Raw genomic sequence first — 27,286 nt, 5'->3', positions numbered from 1 at the left:
TGAAACATCATGGTATACCAAGTTCAAAACTTCACTGAGTCAGCCTTTGTCTTGGCTTCATCACCACAGTGAGCTTAAAAACCAAACGACACCAAAGGGATGATGATATGGATTGATGCTTTCATGTTCACGTACACAAAACCCTCAAACAACTGAATCTATAAAGCAATCTAGATCGCACTCGGACTTTGGATATGGCTTGAGCAAGGCCTGATGGTGTGCATCCTTGATTTTCAAATGTTTTGCTCTGACATGACAAAGTCAGTGTCCATTCACCAAAACGCACCGCATTTATTTTGCAATAGCATGCTGCCACTTTGCCGCTAACTTGGCAAACCTGTTCCCAAAGGTTAGCGTAAGAATACGGTGCAACCTCATTAGACACAAATGTTTTAAAGGTCACATAGAGTGGTCCTGTTGCACATATATGTTAGTTATGGAGGTCTACTTACATATATTAACTTGTTTTTATGGTCAAAAACCTCCTAGTTGCTGTGAACTAGCTGATAGAAATCCTCTTTTCTGACAGTGTTTTTCTGCTGCGAGATTTCAGAGTGAACTTTCACCCCCAGAAGACAGAGTCTTGTGATTGGCCAGTACTATCCAGCACATCCGTTCTCAGAAGCGCAGCGCCCCCCTCTGGAACAGCGGATGCACTGCTCCTCATTATCAAAACATTGTTTTAACAGTGTTTAAAAATAGCTTCTTCACGACTCCCCGCCGCAGTCCCTTTATGACTTTAAACCGGAGTCAGACCCAGAGTCAGAAGACACTGTTGCTCGTGAAACACCTCCACAACGGACGTTATTCTTCTTCTGCGGTTCAATGTACGTAACCGGATGTGCCAGGACTACCGCCCGGAGCAGGACGATCGGTTGTTCAGGAGAACCGCTGCTTACGTAACTATTACGGGATTTTCAGTGATCTCGTTGAGCCCCGAGATTACAATAAAACACAACGTTCTCAGCAGTGGCTGAACTGTTTGTTTCGAACCGTCAGGGCTTCATAAACAAGGTAATGACGCAGATACACACCAAAAAAACAGCGATAATAGGAACTTCCGGTCTAGTTCCGCTTTAATTTTCAATTAGCATTAGCGTAGCTAGCTGTTGTGACTGTCAGCCGATATATATCCATGCAGTTGCGTTGTGCCTAATGAGGTTGCACAGTTTGTATTACGTTAGTCTTTACGTTCCTTATCATGCATTACCATAAATAAAAAATCTTCTTCAGCTATGGGCACTGCAGTAGTACTTATAAATTAAGCAATATTAATTGTAAGCCAAGTCAACTGCATAGTATATCATTTGATCAAGTGCAAGAAGAAAACAAACCCAACAGTTGCAGAAATGTGATTTATTGTAGCAAATAACATTGGCTTTCCCGATCTACAAAACAGAGAGAGTGTGTGTGTGTGCACTGGAAGCATTTAGAATGAGGTGACGGCCGTCAGAAATGCTCTCATTAAAGTCATTCAAAGAAGAAGAAAAAAAAAGATCATAACATAAATAATTAAGACATTCTTTCCTTCGGTTTCTTCATGTCTCCATTTCAGTTCATATTCATTGTCTCCCACCATTGAAAGTTAGCACGCTCAACTCCTGTTTGTCAAGACTGACAAACTGTGTACAAAATATATGTCTAACAAAAGCTTCAGTTTGTCTTGTGGCAATTCATAAATGCATTTGAACTGTAATTCAATGAAGTGAGCATCAAACACGTCACTAATGTATTTCAGATACATTATAATTCAAAAACAACAAACTGAAAGCGTTCAGAGAAAAACCAAAGAGTGTGTGAAAAGACAATTCACATTGCCAGTGCAATAGGTCACGTTCACAAGGTCATTAAAGGTGTATTCCCCATGTTACACTTTTAATATCTGAAGATTGTGTTGTTTATTTAGCACCAGCTGTGTAATTTGAGCTGAATGCCCCGATGACTGGTTAGTAACTGGTGAGATTTAAAAAAGAGAAACGCTAAGTGAAGCGTTTGGTAAAAACATGTTACAACACTGTTTGTACTGTAAATGTTGTGTGACCAACAACTAGAACACTTCATAATGTGAAATGAATGGTACCTGGAAGCTTAATATTACTGTACACTAACACTACAATGAGCACAGCAAAATTTCTTTGTAAACATTGACTGTGTTCAACTTGTGACATTTTTTCCATTTGCATAATGGATTTTTGGAGAAGTCATGCAAAAAAAACAATGTGGGCATTGACATTTATAAAGTAACTATTAATTAACTAACATGAGTAATGCAGTGGTGAAGCTTAAACGTTATCTCTGACTTGTACAAAGGTCCAAACTTTTTCGCGTGACTCAGCGAGAAGAAGGTTAGTCCTGTTGTTATTTCCTCACATCAGATTACGCGGCGCTGGAAAACTGTAACCGTTTGTCAACGGGGGAAACATTGTTCAAAAAAGTGGACAGAAGTTCAGACATTTTTCAAGTCATCTTGCAGCAACACTCCATGTTGTTTTGGGACTTCAGACTCAATTCTTCACCTTTTTCTATCAGGGTACTCATCCGACCTGCCACTACAAAAAAAACAAAAACAAATCGGGAGATTATAACAATTCAGTTTTCAGGAATATTGGCTCACACATTCAATGAAGAAATAATATGCGCTGCTTTTTTTGACATGTGGAAAAAAAGCCCTGTATTTACAATACTATACAGTTTAAATGAAAACATATGGAGGATAAATAACTTACCTTTAACCCACCACCACCTGATAAAGAATTGGTCATCGCCTGCTTCTCAGTCTCTTCCTGTTTCTTCCTTTTCCTCTCGACCGCCTCTGGATTTTTAACACCCCTATATGTTGTCTAAAACACAGAATGTACAATGATCAAGGACTAAGAGGGAACAGGCTTTATTTAAGTGTCTTATGTTAGAATTCTAGTTTTTAAATGCATGCATGTGTTTCAAAAGCAGATTGTGATAACTTGTATTACTGCAAGCTTTTCGGGATGCACAAAGCGTATTCGATCACGTCTTACAAAAGTGTGTTTAAATGCCAAATAAGCGATTCAGCTGAAGCTGTTTGGAAGAGTGCACTACGGGGTAAAAACACCGTGGAGTGGGGCTCAGGCTTTTGTCTGTGGTAGTTCGGGGGGGTGGATTGCAAGGATATCGATTATTTAAAGATGAAAAAAAGTGAGACAGAGAAGCAAGATGTGGTGGTTAAAATACCAGCAAATCCAAAAGATTCACCTGGTCCATGTCTACTTACCTCGTTACAACTTTAGTATGGCTCTTACGGGTTTGCACGAAGCTTTTCTGTGTTGAATGGGGTGTATGTATTTTACAGCGCGCTATAACGTTAAACTTTACCAGATTATTATACAATAACATTAATGATTACACATCAAATATTATCCTTGGCAGAGGTTACAATGTTAGAGATGATCAAGTGCTGAATAGGCTTTGGTCACTTTAGCAAAGCTGTGATGTGTTTTGCTATTGAATTGTAGTTTGAAAGGCAGATTACAATTTTACAACAACACCTCCCAAAGTAACAAAATACAATTCAACCACATCATCAACTGCAGCCAGCAGTAAGACTTATTGCTTTCTAAACTACGATTTATTAGTTTGCGCTACATTATACATAATATGTTCATGACTTACCTCTTTTTGTCTCTTCTCAGCAGCCTCAGCTAACTGCCGTCTCCTTGTGTCCTGTTAAAAACATAATAAGCTGTAAACACGCTTATCATGCTGGGTCAGTGAGGCCAAGCACAAGGCAACAGTCGGCATAATTATAATATGAAAAACACATTTTACATACGAAAACACATTAAGTTTTAATAAAAATATATGTAACCAAAATTTTTTTTTAGCATGTATTTATTGAAATGGCTGGGTTGAAAGGTTTGTGCTAAAAAGGTAAGTAACAAAACCACCAACATTCAGGTACAATACAATTTGCGTATAGTGCAAAAAGTTTACAGTTACACCAACATTTTGGTATAACGGTCACAATTGGCTCTTACAAAATTAGAGGTAACAATATAAACAACATTAAGGTGCAATCAATGGCCACAAAAGGCTATTTTTGCAGAAATATTAGAAACAGTACCAATAATGTTGAGGTACAACCGCTACAGTTGGCTCATAGTGCAAAATATTTGGGTGTACAGCTGTACTAGTATTTGCCAAAAAGGGACGCAAAGTATCACAAAGTGTTGCAAAGTGCCAGAAATAGGCGAAGCTACATTTTTATTAGCTTTTTAACAATACATTAATTATTTATGGGTTAATGGGCCGTGGGCCGGTCCAAATTGCTTGAAGGGCGAGATCTGGCCCCCGAGCCTTAAGTTGAATAGCTTCTATTTCACTTAAACCTATTCACTAATAGGTTTTAGTGGAAATCACTAGGAGTGTATGCTAGCGACCTATTACAAGTCAATAACGTGTCGTGCAATAGACTCCCCCACTCCCCTCTTCAGTTAATTCGAATTCACCACGGTCAATTCATGCTTTAATCGCGATGTAGATGAACATCGTGTATCGCATCGAGGTTTTCCACGTTGTTGACAGTGTTGGGCCTACAGCTGAGTTTAACACGCCAGTGTTTACAGAAGGCGGATTTACAGCCAACGCCTCCTGAACACGACCCAGTGTGAAGCCTGTTAAAAGTAAAGTCACGTCGGCTGAAACGATGTGCGGTGTAAAAACAAAAAGGTCCGAGAACACATTCAACACATTTACACCGGGATTAAGTGTTGTGGTCGTTTCGCTTACAGGATCCGGAGTGATAACGACGTCGTCGCCTTCTCCGCAAAGGCACGAAAGGCACATCCCCATACTGACGTGAGTGGTCCGATCCAAGGCAGCAGCAACAAAAACACACAGCGTTGCAAAAAATGAAGTATCAGTGTTTTAGTTTAGCCCAAGCAGCTGTTTGTTTAGAGGGTCGTTTCAAAGTGTTGTGCTTAAAGTCAATGCAGGAGAAGAAGCAGCCGCTACTTCTAGTTACTGTTGGCTCGCCTGGCATTACGTGACCGTTGGCTAACGCCGTTAGCCTAACGGTAGCTTCGCTACGCTAGCGTTAGCACTGCAGCTAGCCAACGCTACACAGAGTGTCTACCCACACCTCTTGTTTAATCCCCTCGGCATTTAAGAAGTCAGCTGTTTCAGAGTCAGTCAGTCGAATATTTCGCCCCTCGGTTTGTTTTGGTAAGAGTTCAGCTGGCTGGCAAAAATCTACCAGGGCTGCGTTCAACGGCGGTACGTTGACAAAACGCAGCTACTCGCCTTCTCAGGCACAGAGTAACACGACTGCGGTGTCAGCGGTTAAACGCCAATAGTTTCGTGTTGCGTAAACTACAAGAAGCGCCCACAACTAACTTGATATTGAGAACAATGATTAATTGTACATGATGTCAGTTTTTGTGACTTTGAACATAGCTTAGCGTATGGATGCAATAATGTGTATTAGTGTGGCTACATCGCCACCTTGTGTTCTAAGAGCATGGTTACAGCGCTTAGACAATTACATCAAATTCAGAAAACTAGTGTAAATACAGAGGTGGAGAGATATGTGTGCATATTATATTAATCCACTAGTGTTATCCATGTACACTAGGAATGTAATGAATAATAATAGTATTACTACTGTGGAAAAAGTCTCTCCAGCATTGTTGTTTATGTCTGTCAAATTATGTGATTATTGTCATTTAGATTGGAGCGATGTGACTGAACGTTAGTTTTTATATTTGCAGTGAGTCAATACATTGCATGTGCATGTGATGCTCAAGCATGTCTTGAATAAACCTGGTGTAATCACATCAACATGAAATAGGAGGACAGACACAGGTTTGACCAGGTTTAAGAGAGCCGGGCTCATGCTATATTTCAAATGTGTGACACTAGGTCACACTAACACTTAACCAGTAAAGGCTAGGTTGTTTATTTTTTTTCTGAAAAAAAAAATCTATACATGTATACATAGCCAAATAATTTCTGAATAATATTGCATATTTTTTTGCCTAAACTCCCAACACCTAGGGCATGGGTGTCAAACTCTGGCCCGCGGGCCAAATTTGGCCCGCCGTGTAATTTCATTTGGCCCTTGAGGCAATATCAAATTAACATTAGAGCTGGCCCGCCGGTATTATACAGCGGCACCGCTGTTGTAACACCGCATTCACCGCTAATACTACAAATCCCATGCTCTGCTGTTGTTTTGTATTCATTGTTATTTTATTTTCAAATGTATTAGCTTGTGGAAAAAGTTAATGTTGATATTTACCTCAGAAGGCTGCAAATAGAAAAGAGGCATTCAATTTTTTATTTAAATTTTATTTAGTATGCCATTGATGTTTTTTCGTTAGTTTTTTGAAAGTTGATTTTGCACTATTAAGTTATATAAGCGTTGCTTGTTCCATATTCAGTGTTAAAGCAAATCAGTGTAGCAAACTGAGCAATAATTAACGTTTTATTCATGCACTTTCTCTTGCTACTTCAAGGCTTGAATGTTTGATTCATTCATTATTGTTATTTTATTTTCAAATTTATTATTAGCCTGTGGAAAAAGTTTATTTTGATATTTACCTCAGAAGGCTGCAAATAGAAAAGAGGCATTCCATTTTTATCCATCCATTATCTACCGCTTATCCTGTATTTAGGGTGCATTCAATTTTTATTTAAATTTTATTTGATATGCCATTGATATTTTTTAATTATTAGTATTATTATTATTTGAAACTCGATTTTGCATGTCACTATAAAGATATATAAGCCTTGCTTGTTCAATATTCAATGCAAAACTTGTTTGGGTCCCTATTAAAAGGTTAATTTGTTCAACCTTGGCCTGCGGCTTTGTTCAGTTTTAAATTTTGGCCCACTCTGTATTTGAGTTTGACACCCCTGACCTAGGGAAAGGCGACCACACATCTGAAACATAGCAGGTGCAGCACATGAATCAAAGAGACCTGTTGGCTAATCTGGATTCTCATTCAGAGGAGAAAACATTATTATTGCTTCTTAACCCGTGCCTTTGTGTACTCAAACAATGGAATGAGTAACTTATTTTTGATATTTGGTATACAATGGCAAGATCAAATACATTTGAAAAGAGTGCAAGTCTCGTAATGCACCCATAGCCCATATTCAAGACAGTAAACAATAATGAACGACACACAGTTTAAATAAGAGGTCTCTTCTTTCTGTGTTTATTACCGTGAACTATAAAGCGTTTCATGTCAAAACAAACACTAATATTTGAACATTTTGATACCACGATGGAATATCATTAAATCATTTGAAGATGACATTGCCCAAATCAACCACACCTCATGCTGGATATTCCATTTTCCTTGCGACTGACAATACATTTCCTCTTATACATAGATGATTACTGCATTATTTTTTAATAGCATTGAACTCCAAATTGTGTTAGCCCAGACAGTCAATTATCTATCGATCTGTCTGTCTGTCTGTCTGATGTCACTGAACAGGATAAAGATATTGAATGCATTTCAGTGAACTATATGATGTGTCTGCTGTCAGAAATGTGACTGTAGTTAACGCTGACCTTATCAGGAGCAGTGGTCCACATGGAGTTCTAACAAGGATGTATGTCCAGCTTTCAGTACCTGTTCAACATGCACCTGTTTCCTGTACTTCTTTTTTTTACCAATATCTCTTTTCTTTCTTATCCAAACACACTGATGTTCCATTGGACAAGTGATGTGATTTAGCAGAACAGACGGCCGTACGTCTTATTTACAGATGGATGTGCTCTTTGTGCTCTTTCTCTGAGTGGATGGTGAACTGCACCAGATGGTGTTGTTGTAGACAAACATGTTCTGTGTGTGTGTCTGTGTGAGCTCCAAAAAGTTGTTTTTACGGTGTGAGAAATGATTATGTAGTGCAGTAAAACTGTGGAAAACTTGACATGTCTAGAATCGGTACTCCAAACTGAGAGTTCTTGAGGCCGACTCCACAACATGCGCTTGTTTTTCATAATGTGCGTGTTAATTTAATCTGGAATCTTTTTATTTGGGTTCTGCCTGTGTTTTAACTATGTAAATGTGTAACTGTTGATTGTTTCATATTTGCTGCTGCCTATTTTATACACATACATATATAAATATCCTTATTGTGGTTATAAATTGTGAACGCTGAGACATGGAGCGAAACCCCAGTCGCTCAGTATTTCCAATTAGAGCAACATAATCGGTCACAAGTGCAATAAATCTGTGCGATCTACGTATAAATAAGTGTGAATCTACCTTTAGGAGGGTGAATCTCTTGTCGTGAGCCTGAGAAAAGTGACTGATGCTCCAATTCTGTTCAATCAATATTGTGCAATCAATGACCCGTGAGTTTAATGTTGTAGTAGCCCGAGCCCAACAACACTTTAAACTCCACCCCATCCATCGTCACTGCACTGCCTGAGCTATTTCACAGCCTAAATACTGCGCTGAAGAAACAAGTCAAGCCTCGTGAGGCTGCATTTCTTTTGTAGTTGTACAAGTTTTTCAAGAAGAGAACTTATTGATGGGGAAATTATGCTGAAGACGCAAACCTACAGGCAATGGAAGTGAGAGTTTCAGAGGCGCTTGGTATCTCCTCAGGTATGTTTGACTTTTTAATTCGGGAGCAAACCAAACTTAAGACGGCTTTCAAGCATGATACCATAGCTGCACTGAGCTGGATTTTATTCATATTTGATCAGATATGTGTGAAATGTTTGTCTGTTTTTTTTTGTTTAAAGTGTTTTATGTGAAATTATTTTTTTTTTTACATTAGAGTATAAAACATACAGTTAATCGACTGGATGAAAATGGATTTTATGAACTGAGATATAGTGAATGAAGTAATGGTACATTACCCAATGATGGTTTTCTAAGAAGAGCAGCCATGCATGCTTCCTCCATGACATTTTCCATAAATTAAAAATAAAGGACGAGGTCATGCCGGTACGTTAAATGCAATAGTAATTACACACGGCACGTTATGTCTCTCCAGTGTGTGGCGTTAATGCTTTGACTGACATGTTTGCACAGTGCTGAAACAGCTACAGTTTGAAGAGAGGAGAGCGTGACCGTTTTTCGAGGGAAACACAACAAACATGTCCAGCGTCGTTCACTTTAATGAGCTATTTAATGCACGAGTGACACGACTTTTATTCTAAATCATCGCTGCCCCAGGCAAAGATAAACAATTGCAGAACTCTTGGTTATGTCCTGACAGGCTCATCGGACAATGTGTTAAGCCATGTGCATAATGTTCAGTGGTGAGTCTGAGGGGAGCATCGGGGGCAAACCGTGACGTGGTGACTCTGTGCCAGGAGCTGGATGAAGTGTTTAGCACAGCATAAACTGCTCGGACCGTTCAGTGTTTTCCTTTATCGTGTGCAATAAAATAGGACAGAAAATCAGAGTTAAATAGCTGCTATAAGTTTCCGTTCAGTATATAATATTCATGGTAATAGCAGTAGTGACACATGTAGGAAAATCTGCAAAAGGTACTTTAAACCAAGTCATGATTTTGTTTTTCTATTAGTTATTTTACAACCTACAGTGGCTCTATTGTGTTTGTTGTGTGTTCAAATGTCCCTAATGTTGTATTTGTCCACAGTGGAAATACGGAAGGAGGCAGGAGTGTTATGATTTAATGGAATCCTTTATGTTGACTTAAGTGACCGCTGCTTACTATGATGCTGTGTAAAAGACATCAGGCTGACAGACGAGTATGGTAACCACATGTAATGGAAATGCTGATGTATAAATGCCTGCCGCCATACTTAATGTATACATGCTGTAGCTCATATAGGTTGTAAACACAGATGCTCCTTTGATTCAATTACCAAGTTGCTGGAGAAGAAATCCACCTGCCTGCATTCAAACTAAATTGCATTTGCTTTATTAGCTGCTATCATAAAGTGCTTGTGCCCATACACTGTCACTTAGTTTAGTGTCCATAGATTACAATAAGTCATGATGTGACGATTTTTCTACAAAGTATTTTAGTCAATTAAATGCAGACAATCTGGCTGTTATACTTCCCTATGGTTAATGGAGTCACACATTGCTCGACATCGCATCGCTGGTTTGCAATCGTTGAGAGTGGAATTTAGTGACCTGTAGCTTTGAAATGTATTTGTTTAAATAAATAATCAATGTTCCAGGAAGTTGAAACAGGAACTACCTGCTCATCAATCGATCTACCTAATGTCTCTGCGCTTTTGACATCTTCAGGACAGTATCACTGCACTTAATGGCAGTCAGTGTTTATCAGTAAAGCACCAGTGGGATTTGAGAAAACTGCACTGCTCCATTTCATCATCTGTCTTGCACTGGCTTCAGTTCCTTTCAGGCTCGGGGCACATTTCGTATGAAGCGTTTTAATAACATACGATCGACACCAGCATGTCGTGCCGTCATGTCAGCTCCACAGAGGAGAGCTGTTGAAGGGAGATGTAGCTAATGAACTCGTGGGGAATAAAAATTAAAGATGTAAAGTACCTCTGAATGTTGGTGAGTCATGTCTTTTTGCACTCTGAGTGCATCCTGCAGCTCATCCTGTTGGTCTTAATGAGGCTGAATGCACATGAGGGAGGGAGCATGTGTCAGCATGCACTGAATGAAAAACCTCACATTATCTATTTCTTACAACACCAACAGTCAGAGGGTCTTTAGCATCGTAAACCACTCGGAATGCGTTATCGAACACCAACCTCAGCAGCGACTTGTTTAGGGTGCAGAAATGCAGCCTCCACACCGTGTAATTACCGCAATCATTAGAAAAAGAATGGCTCAGTAGCATTCATTTACATGAGTTTAATTTTCATGAATGTATAATGTGCATTTAGCCATTTTTCGTCTCACTCTCACAGTGAGAATCTCAGTCACATTCTCACAGAGGAGCTGACGTTTAGCATATACTTCTGTTCCACATGTAGAAATGTGTTCAAGGTTTCAGTTTAATAGGTTTCTTTTAATATCAACTTTATTTTATATCCTTGACATGTAGTTGGAAACAGTTACAATCACGTAGGACGTAATATTAAAAAAGCATGCTTGTGTAAAAAGCTCTTTTTCTTAAGATGGAAAGCAAATCTTGTGTGATAAGGCTGCTATTTTAGCACCATTTATATTACGAATAATGTAACCATCAGTTTTAGTGAATACAACTTACTGTTGTCTCATACTCTGACATTATTATTAGATATTTCTGACTGTTTTACTGGGTAATTAACACTTTAATCAGAGTGGTTGCACTGCTGATTTTGGAGAGCCAGAGGCCTCATTGTTCCCCATTAGTGTCAAGTATCAGAGGGTAAAAGGAGTTATAAAGATGTGTTAAAAATGCATGAGTGCAGTAAGATGAGAGGGATAAGCCAGGAGCTGGACTGCTTTAATGAAAATCAATTGATCGAAACATATAATCTCCATGTTCAAACATTTTTCATTATGAATATGAATATGTGGTCCTGACCCTAACCCCTTCACGATAAAAGCAACAATGCAAACGCATTAATAATCCATTCTGTCCGCTGCTTATGTCTTATGTTTGATGTGTGGCTGTTGTTGCAGGATCATGTCACCAGGACAACTGTGTGTTTGCGCCCCTGCTGGAGAGTCAGGCCTCCAACTCTTCTGGAGGCGACGGGCACGTTCTTCACAACCACACCATCAGCCACTCGTTGTCCTGGGGCTCCTCACTTGCCAGCAGTGTCAACTCTGGGAGCACAGCAACAGAGACCAACAAACACTCAGGTGAGTTTTCTGTCTGTGGGTGTCCTCAGCATATTATTTTATTATAAATTATATTTATAGAGCCATTGCTTGTTAAAAAGTCCAGTTGTTTGGAGAACGTGTTATCGCACAGACATGGTTGACTCCAAGAGAAAGCCACTGTGTTAATTCCTTGCCAGTAAGTAAGAAGCCGATGAGAGCCACAGATAAGGTTGGAGCCAGGAGCAGATCACTCCAGGAAGGGTTTGTGTACCTTCCGGTTCTAATGAAATATGTTAATTGTTTTGAAGAATTGAAGGTAGCACCAGGCTGTGTAAATCCTCTGTTCTCCTTGGTGAAGTGTATTCAAATAAATGTCCTTCAGTTGAACTCGTCACAGACTCCACAGCTTCTTAAATGACCAAGGTGGAGTCGTGCCAGTCGTACGTTTGCAAGTGTCGGTGTGCTGACCTGTTACACCATAATAACAAATTACAGCATAAGAAAATAGTGTCATTCAAGCCTAAACCCAGGCTGACTTTAGCTTGATCCACACTATGGAGACAAACATTGGTGCTTCCTGTTGTACACACGACTTCTCTTTATGTATATGTATTGTATTAATTTCAGTCCTTTAAATCTTTAAATAATGTCAATAATGTGCTTTTATATTCGGCTATGGACCTCCTTTTGCGTCTTTAATAAAGTCTGTAGTAATAATAACAACAAGGACGAATGTCATCAATCTAAGCTTCATTTTGCTGCACAAAGTGCATATAAAAGATTAGCTTGGCTTCCTGCTTCATAAATACTTGTACTACACTGTGGACAGCTTCCTGATTCTGATGTGTTGTGGGTCAGTGAGGCAGTCAACCTTTTGTGCCGTGGCTGCTGCATATCAAACACGCTTACCATCACAGTAATGATTGGTTGGGTCGACCTGTACTGTGAAGGGGAAAAGTGTGCGTCCTCGGTTGAATGGTTTGCTCTGAACTTTAGAAAACGACGGCGTCGGCAGATCCCTCGGCTGTCAAGCGGCGGAGCGAGCCATCGGGAGTCGTTTAGTTTTTAAGTCTTGATGTCGTTGTTGTCGTTCAGGGACCTCTTCAGATGCAGTCGTTTGATTCTTAAAATGTGTGGAAAATGATGGAAGCTGCAGCTTTAAACTGTTTTTCCAATGTGGCTTCAAACATTTCTCACTTGTTTATAAAAAGGTCTTTGCAAATTTCAACATATTTTTTATCATACATAGAAACCTATTTCCATCATAATGTAACAGTGTTGTTTTACAGATAATTAATATGATTTTGATGACTCGATACTGATCGCTAAACTAAAGGAGAAATGTGATTGTCCTGTTTTTATTGTAAAAAGTATTACAGTACATTATGACACTGGGAACACATTCACCATTAACTAACATGAAAGTAGCAAGTATAAGAGGTTATGCAGAATAAGGTGTTAATGTGTGCTTAATTATTACTAATAAAGGGCTAGTATGCTAATGTATGTTATTAAGCACCTAGTTAATGGTGAATTTGTGTTCCTTAATCTAAAGATGTACTGTATGTATTTTTTGACATGCATGCCCTGATGTAAATAATACAAAAAAACATATGTTGTTCTGCTGTGCTGGTTGTTAACCACAGGGTGGTAGTAGTGTATTTATGTAAAACTTAGCTCCCTCTGCAACCCTCTCATCTGACCTACATCTCTAAACTCAGAGGCAGGGAATGGAAGTGAGAAATGGCTCTGACCATATAAATGAGCTGCTTACTTATTCATTTACAGGCCCAGTGGAAGACTATGCAGTTACCTGGTAATTCTTTGACGTGTGTTTTTAAGAGGCTGATGCACACAGACCTTCCACCGGTGCTCAATAAATATCATAACCGTGGGAGGAGGAGATGCATGCTGTGCTCGGAGACAGCAGATGGTATTGTGCATGTATGACAGATGCCAGACTGCCAAGCAGAATACCAGCGCAGACAGGGAGACGTATTACAAAAGTGTCAACTCCGTTAGTGTGATCCTGATCTGCTGGTCTGCAGCCAAATGTGTCTGACATTGAGACCAGTGACCTTGCAGCTAAAACCGATGATATGCTCTCAGCAGTGGTACGCAGTTAAAGACGTAACATAAAGTCACGTGGAGGCAACTTTCTGTTGTTTTTCTATATATTATCTGAAGCTCTTGTCGTCATATAATGTTAACTCATGTGTCGGCTAACTTCTATAACTTTGAAATGCATTCACATTCCTTTACCATTTTAGCCAAGTCCCAGTAAATCAATCTGGGGTAAACAGTCCCTTCAGTTTTAATGTTATGCTAACGTTAGGCTATTAAACTTAACTGCTGTCATTTAACCACCCTGGTTTCAGGTTTCAGGACAGATCTTATGTTTGCTCTCAAACAAGGGGAACCCCCCAGCCGTCTGCATCAGCAGTGTGTGTATATGAACAGCTGATCTGAGCTCTGTAGTAGGAAGTTACAGTATAGTATTGATTGTTTAGAGTTTCTCCGCCCGCCAATAGTCACTCTTCTCGGCTTTATGTTGCCGATGATATGATCTTCAGTGGCTGCGGACAATCTGATATCTATATGTATCTTCAAATATAAGCTACATGTAGAGTTCATTCTCAATGACTTTCCATTAGGCTACAGTTAAATGTCAATCTTTTGTGATGGCAGTGAAATGTAATGACAGAAATAAGGAGGGGTAGTTCTTTCTTGTCTCATTACTGGATTGGTGGGATTACGTAATAATTTAGTCAGCAGCACATCAGCCTCATAGCTAATAGTTCTTGATACTATGACTCAGCTCTCAACACGTGTACTGATTGATGAATGAATCAATATATATATACAGTATACTATATGTCCTTGACGGTCCATAGAGATCTGCCGGCCCTGGTAATGGCCTATTTGGAGTCAGTAAATCAGGACGAAAGGGGACGTTTCCATCTCAGGACCTCCCCTACCGCCCATCACCATGACAACAGCCATGGATGGTGATGGTTGGGGAGCTGAGGAGGAGGAGAGGAGGAGAGGAGAGGAGAGGAGAGGAGGGAGGGAGCATGCGGAGCTTAGACAGGTGTTGCTGGGGTTTGCGCATCGGCCGTGTTCTCGTGAGGCGGCAATGGATGCTGAGAGAACACTGACGCTCCCTCAACATAGTTCCCCATCTATGTTGCGATTCATCTTTTCCAAACACGGGATTTAAATCACCCCTGGAAAACCGAGGGACCGTCGCGATGGTGCACCACTCGGGATCAATCCAGTCCTTCAAGCAGCAGAAAGGTTGGTCTCTGATGATGAGCTTCTTCCGCGTCCGCGTGGTGATTTATTGTGGATGCCGAGTTTTGACGTGTGCTGACTTTTCTTCTCCAGTTAAAGAGTTTGTGTTGTGAAATTGCACTCCGAGGAGTCGGGTTCTCCACTTGCTCCACTTGTGACGCAGAGTTTGACGCGTTACGACCCGCTGAACTTCGTGCGCTTTGGATTCGAAGATCTTTTTTTTTATTTGTCACGAGCTACGATCGAGTTAATGCGTGCAGTCAGTGACACGAGAAGGGAAGGTGGTCTGTCATCGTGCATCGGCATCGTGCAATCAGAATAAAAAGCAAGCAGATTGGAATAGAGAATAAAAAGTAGTGTAAAGTTGTATATCCATCCATCCATTGTCTATCGCTTTATCCTCCACATGAGGGTCGTGGGGGTGCTGTTACAATCTCACCTGTATAATGTGAAATTATAGAAGAAAATGTAAAAAATCCTCTACATAAAAATTTAAAACGTTTTAAATAATATTTTATTTTTCGATTTTTCATTTTAAATTTGAATAGATTGACATGGAGTTACATGGTGGTAAAGTGGCTAGCATTGTTGCCTCACAGCAAGAAGGTCACTGGTTTGGATCCCGGCTCCACCAAGGGCCTTTCTGTATTGAGTTTCCCAGTGTGTGTGTATGGGTTCTGTCTCTGGCTCCATATTCCAAAAAAACAGGTAAATTGGACACTATAAATTGACAACTTTTAAAGTGACCATTTTTGACAGTGTCCTGTATGTTATTTGATATCTTCTCTTCTATGTGACATACTGTCAAACTCATTTTAGTTCATGGGTCACATACAACGCAATTTTGATCTCAAGTGTTGCCGGACCAGTAAAATAATAGCATAATAACCTACACACTAGTACGAGACTGTATCTAAAAAGGCACAAATGCTTTGTCGCTCCAGTTGTACCCTATCAGGGTACAAGCACTGTACCTTTACAATTTGTAACTGCTTGTTTGTACCTCTAGAGAAACATTTCTGCACCCCTAGTTACAAAATTGTACATATACACACTGAGAAAGGTGCAGTGCTTGTATCCTGATAGGGTACAACTGGAGCGACAGCAAAGGTACTTTGATTTCTTAGTGTGTATAAACAACAAGATCCTTAGATGTTCCCTTTGTTTTACATTTAACGAAGTATCTTTTTAGAAAACGTATCATGAACAATCTAAGAAAAGTACAATCTCAACAATATTATGACCAAGTTTTACGATTTCCACATGTGCATTACAACGTACAGATCACAGTGGATCTACAAAGGCACAAAACATTTAGTCACAGGTATCTGGAACTGACAAATATATTTTTTCACATTATGAGCTGACTGTAATCATCATAGGAAATTATAACAAATTCAACCTGCGGCCCAGATTGGACCCTTGGGTGTCCCGGTTCTGCCCCACGAGCCGCATGTTTGACACCCCTGCTGTATTGTATCATTATTATAGGCTACATGTCAGTGTAATAGATTTGAATGCAGCATAGATGTTATCCATAATTTCCCAAGACTGTCCAAATTAAGAAATAACATTAGTGGACAGCTGCGGTCGTGTTGCTGCAAATGTGTCTCTATATGCAGTGATTTACAGTCAAGTCCACATTGAAATATTAAAGGTGACATAGAGTGGTCCTGTTGCACATATATGTTAGTTATGGAGGTCTACTTACATATATTAACTTGTTTTTATGGTCAAAAACCTCCTAGTTGCTGTAAACTAGCCGATAGAAATCCTCTTTTCTGACGGTGTTTTTCTGCTGCGAGATTTCAGAGTGAACTTTCACCCCCAGAAGACAGAGTCTTGTGATTGGCCAGTACTATCCAGCACATCCGTTCTCAGAAGCGCAGCGCCCCCCTCTGGAACGGCGGATGCACTGCTCCTCATTATCAAAACATTGTTTTAACAGTGTTTAAAAATAGCTTCTTCACGACTCCCCGCCGCAGTCCCTTTTATGACTTTAAACCGGAGTCAGACCCAGAGTCAGAAGACACTGTTGCTCGTGAAACACCTCCACAACGGACGTTATTCTTCTTCTGCGGTTCAATGTACGTAACCGGATGTGCCCGGACTACCGCCCGGAGCAGGACGATCGGTTGTTCAGGAGAACCACTGCTTACGTAACTATTACGGGATTTTCAGTCAGGGCTTCATAAACAAGGTAATGACGCAGATACACACCAAAAAAACAGCGATAATTGGAACTTCCGGTCTAGTTCCGCTTTAAGTTGGCATAACAATAATATTATATTAAGTATGTGCTTTAGATACAAGCATTAACATGCTAATCTGATGAGGAACATAAAGGCTCTATGTGCCGTGCACCTGTCAGGAAGAGTCGTTTCAGAGCTGTGACGTTATGAAAGTCATAAAAAAAATGATTTGAGGCATGAAAAGTTCTTGCCACACAATGAAATGGAAAATGCATCTCCACTCAGCAAGTTATCAAAGAAGCAATATGAGACATCGGACACTGACTAATGCAGGGGTCCATTTGGCATCAGTACATAGGGCCGAACAGTAACTCAGAACACAGTAGATCGTGTATCAAACTGTGCAGTGGAAGAAAGACATCTGGTCTCCACAAGTGAGCTAATTTGATCAAATCTAAGTAATTACCGATATCAAGTCATTAACCATTACACTGATGCACTAGCAGTGATCTAAGAGACTGATATTGGTGTGTTTTTAACACTTGGTATTAATTATACATGCGCTTCATGCTGACAGAGGATCAGAAATGAGGCAGATGACCTCCTTGTGATTCAGTACCTGGCTGAAGAGGATGAAAGGGCTTCTGATGAGATGATGCTGAGCTGAGCAGCTTGAAATTTCATGACTGAGGGAAGCCCTGCTGAACGAGGGTGTGAGTGTATTTGCAATAAGCCAGGATATTTACATTGACATGTGATGTATTTGTACTTAATCTCAGTGACCCATATGCAGAATGGACAAGGGCTGAGTCATAAAAAAACTAATCAATTATTATAATAATAACATCACAGATTAAGTCCCTTCTTGAAAGAAAGCTGTCAAAACGGTTATTGTGGTTTCAAATGTATTTAAGGACAAAAAGCAACGGTTTTTTAAACAGAAACTGAAGCAGAACATTTAGATTCCATGGTGAGGATATGGAAGACGAGACTAAGTACAGCAACAAGACGACTCTATGCTACATCAGTCAAGTCTCTCCCAGGCACATATTTCAAAGCAGCCTGGGGTTTCAAGATGTGCTGTTCAAGCTCTTTGGAAGAAGCACAAAGAAGCAGCCAATGTTGAGGATAGTGGACACGGTGGTCAGCCAAGAGACACATTAAGAGACACATTAAGATGCCCAGCAGCGTCATGAGCTCAGAACTGAAGCTCAGAAACCTGCAAAGACCCACACACACCCATCGACTGTCTGGAAAACTCTGGCCAGAAGTGGTCTTCGTGGAAGAAATGTGGCCAAAAATGACACACTGTCAACATGGAAACAAGTCCAAGCGACTCAACTATGCATGAAAATCATAAGAATTGGGGTGCACGGTAAAATGGAACATTTGAAATATCTGGCTGTAGCAGAAGGCAGTTTGTTAATGTCGGTAACAATGACAAACAGTGATGGCTTTCAAGTGCGGGGCTCCATCCTGAGTCGAGGATTTGGTCAGGATGGTTTCCTTAATGCTGAGAAATACAAGCAGATACAGATCTATCATGCAGCACCATCAGGGTGGCGTCTGATTGGCCCCCAAATGTATTCTGCAGCAGGACTATCACACCAGCCAATGTCATTAAGAACTATCATCGGAATAAAGAAGAACACAGAGACCTGGATGATACTGTATAGTACTCACAGAGTCCTGATCTCAACACCATCAAGTGTCTGGTGACATGACGAGACAGAATGATGTAAGCAAGCCTACGTACACACAAGATCTGCGGTTTAGTTTACAGAGAAGAGTGTGCGCTGTTTTGAGGCCAAAGAGCGGTCACAGATTTCCATTAGCTCACTTTACATTTTCAAACCTATATAAAACATTTGCTCAGTACTGTCATTTTTCCGGCTTTGGGTGAATTTCCTTTTGCTGTTGATCGCCAAGTTTATCAGCACCAGCATCTTGAAAGAACTTTCTGAAGCATGCCGGTCTCTTTAGTACATGAGTATGTTTATCCTTCCATATGTTGCTGCAGGATATTTCCATTGACAATGATGTTTCATTCACCAAACAGTTCATTGATTAATGGAGATAATGATTGAGATAATATTCATAATAACAAACTCCTCAAGTTAGAATACTGTCCCCTCACATTCTACACGTTTAGCATTAGCTTTACATTAGCCACGAGTATAACATGTGTGTGTTAATCATGTGTTTCTGTAAACTTTGGTGGCACAGTCCTAAGCTGGCCACCTGTCCTCTTATGCAAGCAGACAGACAGATGGCTTTATAGATACAGACACTAATTTCAGGACAGATTTGGCGGAGCACACACACACACATACATACAGTATCATCTGTGATTTTTTTGAACAGGTTAGTGTAGACTATTAAGCAAACATGGCTTTATGTAAGATGATAATGCTTCACAAGTGCCTCTCATCGAAATGCTGCCAGGTAGAAAAACAGTTTTTTACGAAATCACAGAACAAAGAGGCTGTTTTGCTGTGTGTGTGTGTGTGTGTGTGTGTGTGTGTGTGTGTTGTCTGCAGTTTGCAGCTTTACACTTTCACAGTCTTTAAAGTAGTCAGTGGCTGTTTTGTTGCTAGGTTATAAGGACATTACACCCCAAAGTTATGTGGGAGTGCAAAGTCATTATTCTGCAGTTTAATCAAATCCAAACGCGCAGATTATTGCGGCCAACGGAGTTCATCGCAGAGCTAATGTGAGCTTAATGCGTGATGTCGTTTACTGTAGATGACGCAGTTCGCAGACGTACCCAGATGATAATGTGATCCCGCGGACACAACAGAGGCTTTACGTGAAATAAATAAATAAATAAATAAAAATCCCATGACGTAGTAGAAGTCACAAGCAATCAGGGGGCATAAGAAGATAGTGTGGTATTAAAGGAATTGGGAAATACAGATTGAGAGACAAGGAAGATGTTTAATCTGCTCAAATGATACAATCTGGAGGTTGCGCTTGGACTATATAACAGGCTGCTGAATGAATTTAAACCACTGGTAAAAAAAAAACAAAAAAAAAACAATTGCCATCTGCTCTAAATCTGCAGGGTGCGCTCATGGTCAGGTTAATAGGTCCAGCTGCATGTGACTGATAGAGGACGAGAGAGAATTTTATTAAATTTGTAGTCCTGAATGTCGCACAAAGGAGAAGTGAGTTTAGTATATAATGTGTTTTATTCTCGGGCAACTGTTTTATTATTTATAAGAAACTAAGTTTCCTCCCTTCTGCCATTAAATTGAGTCTGCAAACGTCTTCATCTGCTCATGTTCCGCTTTTACGGTTTAACTGTTATATATCTGTTTTTCTTTTTTCTCCCAACCGTGACATCTTGTTGATCTTATCTCACCGTCGCGTTTGGCCTTCACCGTGGTCGTGTGACATCTTGTGCTTGAATACAAAGTGTCTTGAAATGAATGTCTTTTCATTCTTTTTAAGCCTTTTGTATCTATTTTTCTTCTCCGTGTGTGTTATGTGACCTGGTTGACTAACGGGTTTGATGCCTCAGTCGCTAAGTCATTTAAGATTTGACAATCGTTAATCACTTAAATTCACATTCTTTCTCTATGTGTCTGTCTACCTGTCTGTGTGTCTGTGACAGGCATATCTCGCTGACCGTGAGTCAGATCGCCCTAAGACTTTGGATCTGGGTTGAGCATGGCCCGATGATGTGCATTCTTGACTTTCAAATTTTTTTGGAGGAATCTTAATTTTCGCCAATTTATCACGCTGCACCAGGCGGGCAGCGGCTCATCAGCAGCAGCTGTGCTGTCTGGAGTGGGGAGGTGGGAGTGAAGAGGCTGTCCTCACGCTGGGTGAGACATTTTCACACGGTTCACCGCAGAACATGGTGTCATACTGAAACGACGAGGAGTCCATTCACCAATACGCGAGCACATATTTATTTTGCATTAGCATGCTACTACTTGGCTGCTAACTTGGCAAACCTGTTTCCGAAGGTAAGCTAGCGAGGCTACTATTAGCATTAGCCTAGGACTAACACAATACAAACACTGTGCAACCTCATTAGGCACAACACAATTTTTTTTTTAAATTTCGATTAGCATTAGTATAGCTAGCTGTTATGACTGTCAGCCCTGGCAGTCACATTGTGCCTAATGCGGTTGTACGGTGTTTGTATTATGTGAGCCTTTGAGTTCCTTGTCATGCATTACCATAACTGAGAAATATTCTTCAGTTCCCACTATAGGTATACCTAGAATTATGATTATGACGTGATATGGCCAGAATACTAAACTATGTGTTAAAAAAAAGCACATGTAATGTCATTCAATGTTATTAAAACCAAAATAAAAGCAAGCTGGTTTATTAGAAATGAACACTGTAGGATTGTAAAAGCTACAAGACGTTTGTCTTAGTCACTTACCTAGCCAGCACTTTATACAACTAGTGCAGTACTGGTTTGTTATGTGCTACGTTGTAGTTGCTAACACACCTTAGGGATTTCTACTGATATATGCATTTGCTTTTCTAATTCAAACACTAAAGTCACCACTGCACACCCTGGAGCCCTTAGCAAGTCACTCTCCAAGTTGGATGCCTGTCAAGCGAAACATTGCAGAGTTATATATACAGTATGTGTATAGGTGAGTCATTCTATGTCAAATGAACGTCATCCCTTTTGCATTTTCTTAATCGGGTGAAAACTCGACTCAGATTCAGACTTAAATATGCACTAAGTGCAGAGATTATATTGAGTATATCATCATGTAACAGGCTCCAGTAGACAGATGTAAATGGAAACTCAAGATAAGGGAGGACATTTCACCACAGCTGACTTGCGCTGACAGAGATAAGTGGGAGCGCAGAGATAAAGAAGTGAGGCAGCCGGGCAAGGACAATGAGCCCCGATAACAAACAAACGACATGCTCACACGATGAGTAATAAACAAAGTGAAAAAAATAACTGTTAAAAAACATCTTTTTTAAGAGTCAGATGGATTGTCAGGTGAACAAAGCAAATGCATGTTTAATAATTTTCACATTTTTGTGATTTACTTTCACTCTCCCTGCTTAAATTATGATCTAATCCTGAGATCGTGATTATCTTTTTTACGTAAAAGAAATGTCGGTGTGCCTTGAGCACTAACCGTGTGGCATGTGATAAGATATGAGCCCAAATATTCCGCAGCCGATATGAAACCATCTAAATCCTCCCTGTGAACTCGGCTCTGTATATGTGTTCATTGATATAGTGCCAAGCAGAGGATGAAACACACTCTCGGAGAGCAACTTTTTTTGGCAGTGCTGCTGGCCTCGCCTCAGTCCAGCCTCCACGTATGATCATTTTGTGATCACACCACATGTTATTTTTTTGCCACTGTTGCATCCCCTGAAATGCACTATATATGTAAAACTATAATGACGTGTGCTCAAAAAGTTCCTGATCCAGAATGTTCCCCCTCAGTTAAAAGCTGTAATGCTGAAAGTGTGTTAGTCTGAACGGGGATGAATAATTGAAGGTATAGAATGAGGAAACACAGAGGCGTGATGGGAAACAACCCACTGACCTGAATTCCCTGGTACTTTGTGCACCATCTTTGCAGATAATCTAATAATACATGCTTCAGTTGCTCAGGTCTCAATCAATGGTGGACGATGGAAAAACGGCAATAACTTATTTTTACAGATCTTGGACAGGTCCGTCTCAATTTCACCACCATGTTTTTGCTTCTGTTGCTTCTGGCAACCTGTACTTGACTGTTAAATATGGTATGTTACTTCCTCAATCTGGCTCGGAGTAGTTTGGCTGCAGAGACTACCAGAGGAGTGTTGTTTGCTATTGCCAGAGAAATCCGTACTTTTCTCTGACAGGCAGGACGGAAGTTTGTCAGAAATGCAAACCATGATATACAGTCACAATGGCTGACACTGTTGATATACAGTGTTATTCTACACACATGCCCAGACAGAGGAGGAAAATGTTTGACTCTCACTCATGGATAAGTTGCACAGGAAAGATCTAAATCCCAGATCACAACCTTCTCTGAGGCTAATCCAGCTCCGCCCCAGCTTTTCATCAAGGGTTTTGTTATGGAGATACTTTTCTCACACCGCCTCACAGTGAGCGCCAAGTCCCTCTGCCTCCTCTTGTCCTTCTTTTACTTTCTGTTGATCCTCTTCTGTCACCTCCTTCCTGCTGCTTGTGCAGGGCCCACAGACACTCCTGTTCACACACACACACACACACACACACACACACACACACACACACACACACACACACACACACACACACACACACACACACACACACACACACACACACACACACACACACACATTCTTGTACTTGCTGCATACTGAGGACTGGGTTGCTGACAAAGTGAGGACCAGCATTTCCACTTTATAAATCAACACAATTACAAATATCTACTTCATGAATGACATCTATATAGAACTACTGGTTGCAGTACCATAAAATGTCTGCAGGTGGAGCCCCAGAGCAAAAAGGGCTGGAAAACTTTTTTGATTTTTTTTGATTTTTGGTCAAAAATTTTACAAAAACGTAATACTATACTATGTCGACAAAAATGTAAAAAAAAAAAATTTGACCAAAAATTTTTGGTCCAAAATTGGACAAAAACGTCACACTATACTATGTCGTCCAAAATAATAAAAAAAAAATTTTGACCAAAAATGTTTGGTCGTCCAAAATTTGACAAAAAAAATGTGGTCCAAAATTTGACAAAAAAATTTGGTCCAAAATTTGACAAAAAAATTTGGTCCAAAATTTGGCAAAAAAAATTTGATCCAATACTTGGCAATAACAAATTTGGTCCAAAATTTGGCAATAACAAATTTGGTCCAAAATTTGACAAAAAAAAATGTGGTCCAAAATTTGACAAAAAAAATGTGGTCCAAAATTTGACAAAAAAAATTTGATCCAAAATTTGACAAAAAAAATTTGGTCCAAAATTTGACAAAAAAAATTTGGTCCAAAATTTGACAAAAAAAATTTGGTCCAAAATTTGACAAAAAAAATTTGGTCCAAAATTTGACAAAAAAAATTTGGTCCAAAATTTGACAAAACAAATTGGTCCAAAATTTGACAAAAACGTCATACTATACTATGTCGTCCAAATGTGATTTTTTTTTTGACAAACTAAGTATGGCATGTTATAGCAACCTAAGGAAGTGATTTCAATGAAAAAAATTTGAGGACCAGCCAAAATGTCCTCACTCCGTAAAAACGTCCTCACTTTGTTGGTTAAAAACCCTCACTGGTCCTCAGTATGCCGCAAGTATAAGAACACACACACACACACACACACATACACACACACATATATATTGCACAGCCAATGCACACGAGGGATTAACTTCCTCTTGATAAACCAGCCAGCACACTGTGAGATTAAATACAGCGTTTCACTTTAGATTAATCATTTATATATTTATATAGACCTATAGAATGCTGCTTCAGAATAAACTTGAGATGAAGCTAAAGCTTTGGAGCAGGGCAGTGATTGTCCGATAACTGTTGTTATATATTTAATGGTGCATTATGTAATAAATCTAATGCAACTGGCTATAAAATCCTCCTAATATGTCACAGAGACTCAGGAATAATGTTCATATAACAAACTGAAGTCACCAACAACAACAGTACAGACAAAATATTTGCATTAAAAAAAAATATTTTGCAGACTGCAAATCATGTTTATGTTGCGCCACCTACCACCGTCTACCAATCATTGCAGTCAGTAGAGTCTCAGCTGCCGAGAAACCGCGGGTTGCCAGTTATGTCAAAAAACGAAACCTAAAAGACCTCGTTATTTAGAATTTTAATGTAATTACTGTTTTTGGCCACATTCTTACATATGGCACCTTTAACATCCAGAGGTTTGATCAGCGATTTTCTGTTTTCTGTTCTGAAATTTCCATGAAAGCATATTCACACACCAGCTCTGTCCAATTTGTGGGTCTATTTAAAACTTTGAGCGTCTTCTGGGACCACAAGGCTTTACCCAGACAGGCCCATTAGCTCACACACTGCTCTGATTCATCATCTCCAGCTTTTTGAGTCTTGCTCCACAGAGATCCACAGAGACAGGGAAACCATTTTGACTTTTTTCTGTCCAGTCATAAAGCATGTCGTTTCTGTGTGAAAAACTGAAACTGACCATCGTGCTCAATTGGACCATATAATATAATATAAAATGTCATTTTAGATGTAACTGGGACAAGTGGGACTTCTTTCAAAATTTAAATGGTAAAGAAAGCAATGTAGAGAGCTATGTACACAGGGAAAGCAAGCTGTGTGCCCTGAATAAAAAGAATAAATCAATTTAATGTCACATTTTAAAGTGATCGTTTTATATTTGACATACTTAAACAGAATTTCCTCTTATGGTTTGCTCAGTTATTCAGTTTATCTTGTAGCTGGAGCTCACTGCTATCATTCTCTTCATATCATATCAGTGTAAATATGCACACTGCATGTTTGGTGTCTCCCATGGGCTCACATCTTTAGCTGTCTCCATTCTGACATCAATAGAACCCTGGAAAAAAAAACCCCACCAAGAATTATCAGTGAATCTGCACATTGTAGGACGATCACTGGGAGAATTCCTCACTCTCATCAGAAAGAGAGAGAGTGTGTGTCATAAATACATTTATCAGGACCTGCGTCGCTGAAGCTGAAGGTCACGTATACATCGTGCTGCTCCTGTTGCTGGACGGTCATTGTTGCTATTGACCTTCTCTTTACAGTTCATCATTGCAAGAGTATTAAAGGCGTTATTCATGTCTGTCAACCACCACACAAACGCTCTTTTATTGCTAGAATGACCTTGAAAAATAGCCTCATCATAATAAGTGGTTAGCACTGCACAACCACAACAATGACACAGAGTGAATGTACTTGTTTTTAAACCCTGGTTCAGTCAGAGTTTTACTGGAGAGTTTGTTTTTTTTCTCCCTCTGTCTGTGCAGGTTTTCTACTTTAAAGCGGAACTAGACCGGAAGTTCCTATTATCGCTGTTTTTTTTGGTGTGTATCTGCGTCATTACCTTGTTTATGAAGCCCTGACGGTTCGAAACAAACAGTTCAGTCATTGCTGAGAACGCTGTGTTTATTGTAATCTCGGGGCTCAACGAGATCACTGAAAATCCGGTAATAGTTACGTAAGCAGCGGTTCTCCTGAACAGCCGATCGTCCTGCTCCGGGCACTAGTCCGGGCACATCCGGTTACGTACATTGAACCGCAGAAGAAGAATAACGTCCGTTGTGGAGGTGTTTCACGAGCAACAGTGTCTTCTGACTCTGGGTCTGACTCCGGTTTTAAAGTCATAAAGGGACTGCGGCGGGGAGTCGTGAAGAAGCTATTTTTAAACACTGTTAAAACAATGTTTTGATAATGAGGAGCAGTGCATCCGCCGTTCCAGAGGGGGGCGCTGCGCTTCTGAGAACGGATGTGCTGGATAGTACTGGCCAATCACAAGACTCTGTCTTCTGGGGGTGAAAGTTCACTCTGAAACAGCGCGGCTGAAAAACACTGTCAGAAAAGAGGATTTCTATCGGCTAGTTTACAGCAACTAGGAGGTTTTTGACCATAAAAACAAGTTAATATATGTAAGTAGACCTCCATAACTAACATTTATGTGCAACAGGACCACTCTATGTGACCTTTAACCTCTGCTTCCTTTCACAGTCCCAAGACATGCAAGTTCATTTGAAATGGCATGTGCATTTGATTGATTGATTGTCTTTTATGTCAGCCCATTAAAAGGCTGATCAATTATGTCCAAGCGTTGCCCTCCTTGTTTCCTAGCTCCGGTCGCCTCCTCGCTCCTCACTGTAAAGCTAATGGATGCTTTTCATGAAATAATGACATATCAATGAGAAAGTTACTGTCTGTAGCAGCTCAAAATGAACGCGATTGGCCGCGTTTGCTGACTAACAAGCACACACTTTTGTATGCAGTTAAGTGTTGTGGATACACACCCTCGTGCTGCTTGTCCTGACGTTATTGAGCTGTGTAATTTGATGGAGGAGTGCTGATGGTTTTATGCACTCCTCTATGAAGGACGGACATTATCGCCAGCACTGTAG

General features: G+C 40.0%; 2 protein-coding genes across 4 annotated transcripts in view; one reads left to right on the top strand and one right to left on the bottom strand.

Annotated features, from left to right (window-relative positions):
- Positions 1-1,369: 1,369 nt before the first annotated feature.
- svip (small VCP interacting protein) lies at positions 1,370-5,152 on the bottom strand. Its single transcript, XM_083893307.1, has 4 exons — positions 4,762-5,152; positions 3,646-3,696; positions 2,727-2,840; positions 1,370-2,549 (listed from the first exon to the last, which is right to left on the bottom strand). The coding sequence occupies exons 1-4, from the start codon at positions 4,822-4,824 to the stop codon at positions 2,535-2,537; spliced, it is 243 nt and encodes an 80-aa protein (XP_083749433.1). The 5' UTR covers positions 4,825-5,152; the 3' UTR covers positions 1,370-2,534.
- A 9,807-nt stretch (positions 5,153-14,959) lies between these two features.
- ano3 (anoctamin 3) overlaps positions 14,960-27,286 on the top strand; it is a gene marked incomplete at both ends in the record, with an annotated part of 35,925 nt that continues 23,598 nt past the window's right edge. For all 3 annotated transcript variants that reach the window (XM_083893301.1, XM_083893300.1, XM_083893302.1), the window contains one exon: positions 14,960-15,005. In XM_083893301.1, the coding sequence (XP_083749427.1) occupies positions 14,960-15,005 (46 nt within the window). The remainder of the gene's footprint in view (positions 15,006-27,286) is intronic.

This window comes from Microchirus variegatus (assembly GCF_963457635.1).
Source record: "Microchirus variegatus genome assembly, chromosome: 8".
In the NCBI taxonomy this organism is placed as follows: Eukaryota; Metazoa; Chordata; class Actinopteri; order Pleuronectiformes; family Soleidae; genus Microchirus; species Microchirus variegatus.
Note: the sequence above shows the minus strand (reverse complement) of the source record. Positions and strands in the feature narration are given on the sequence as shown.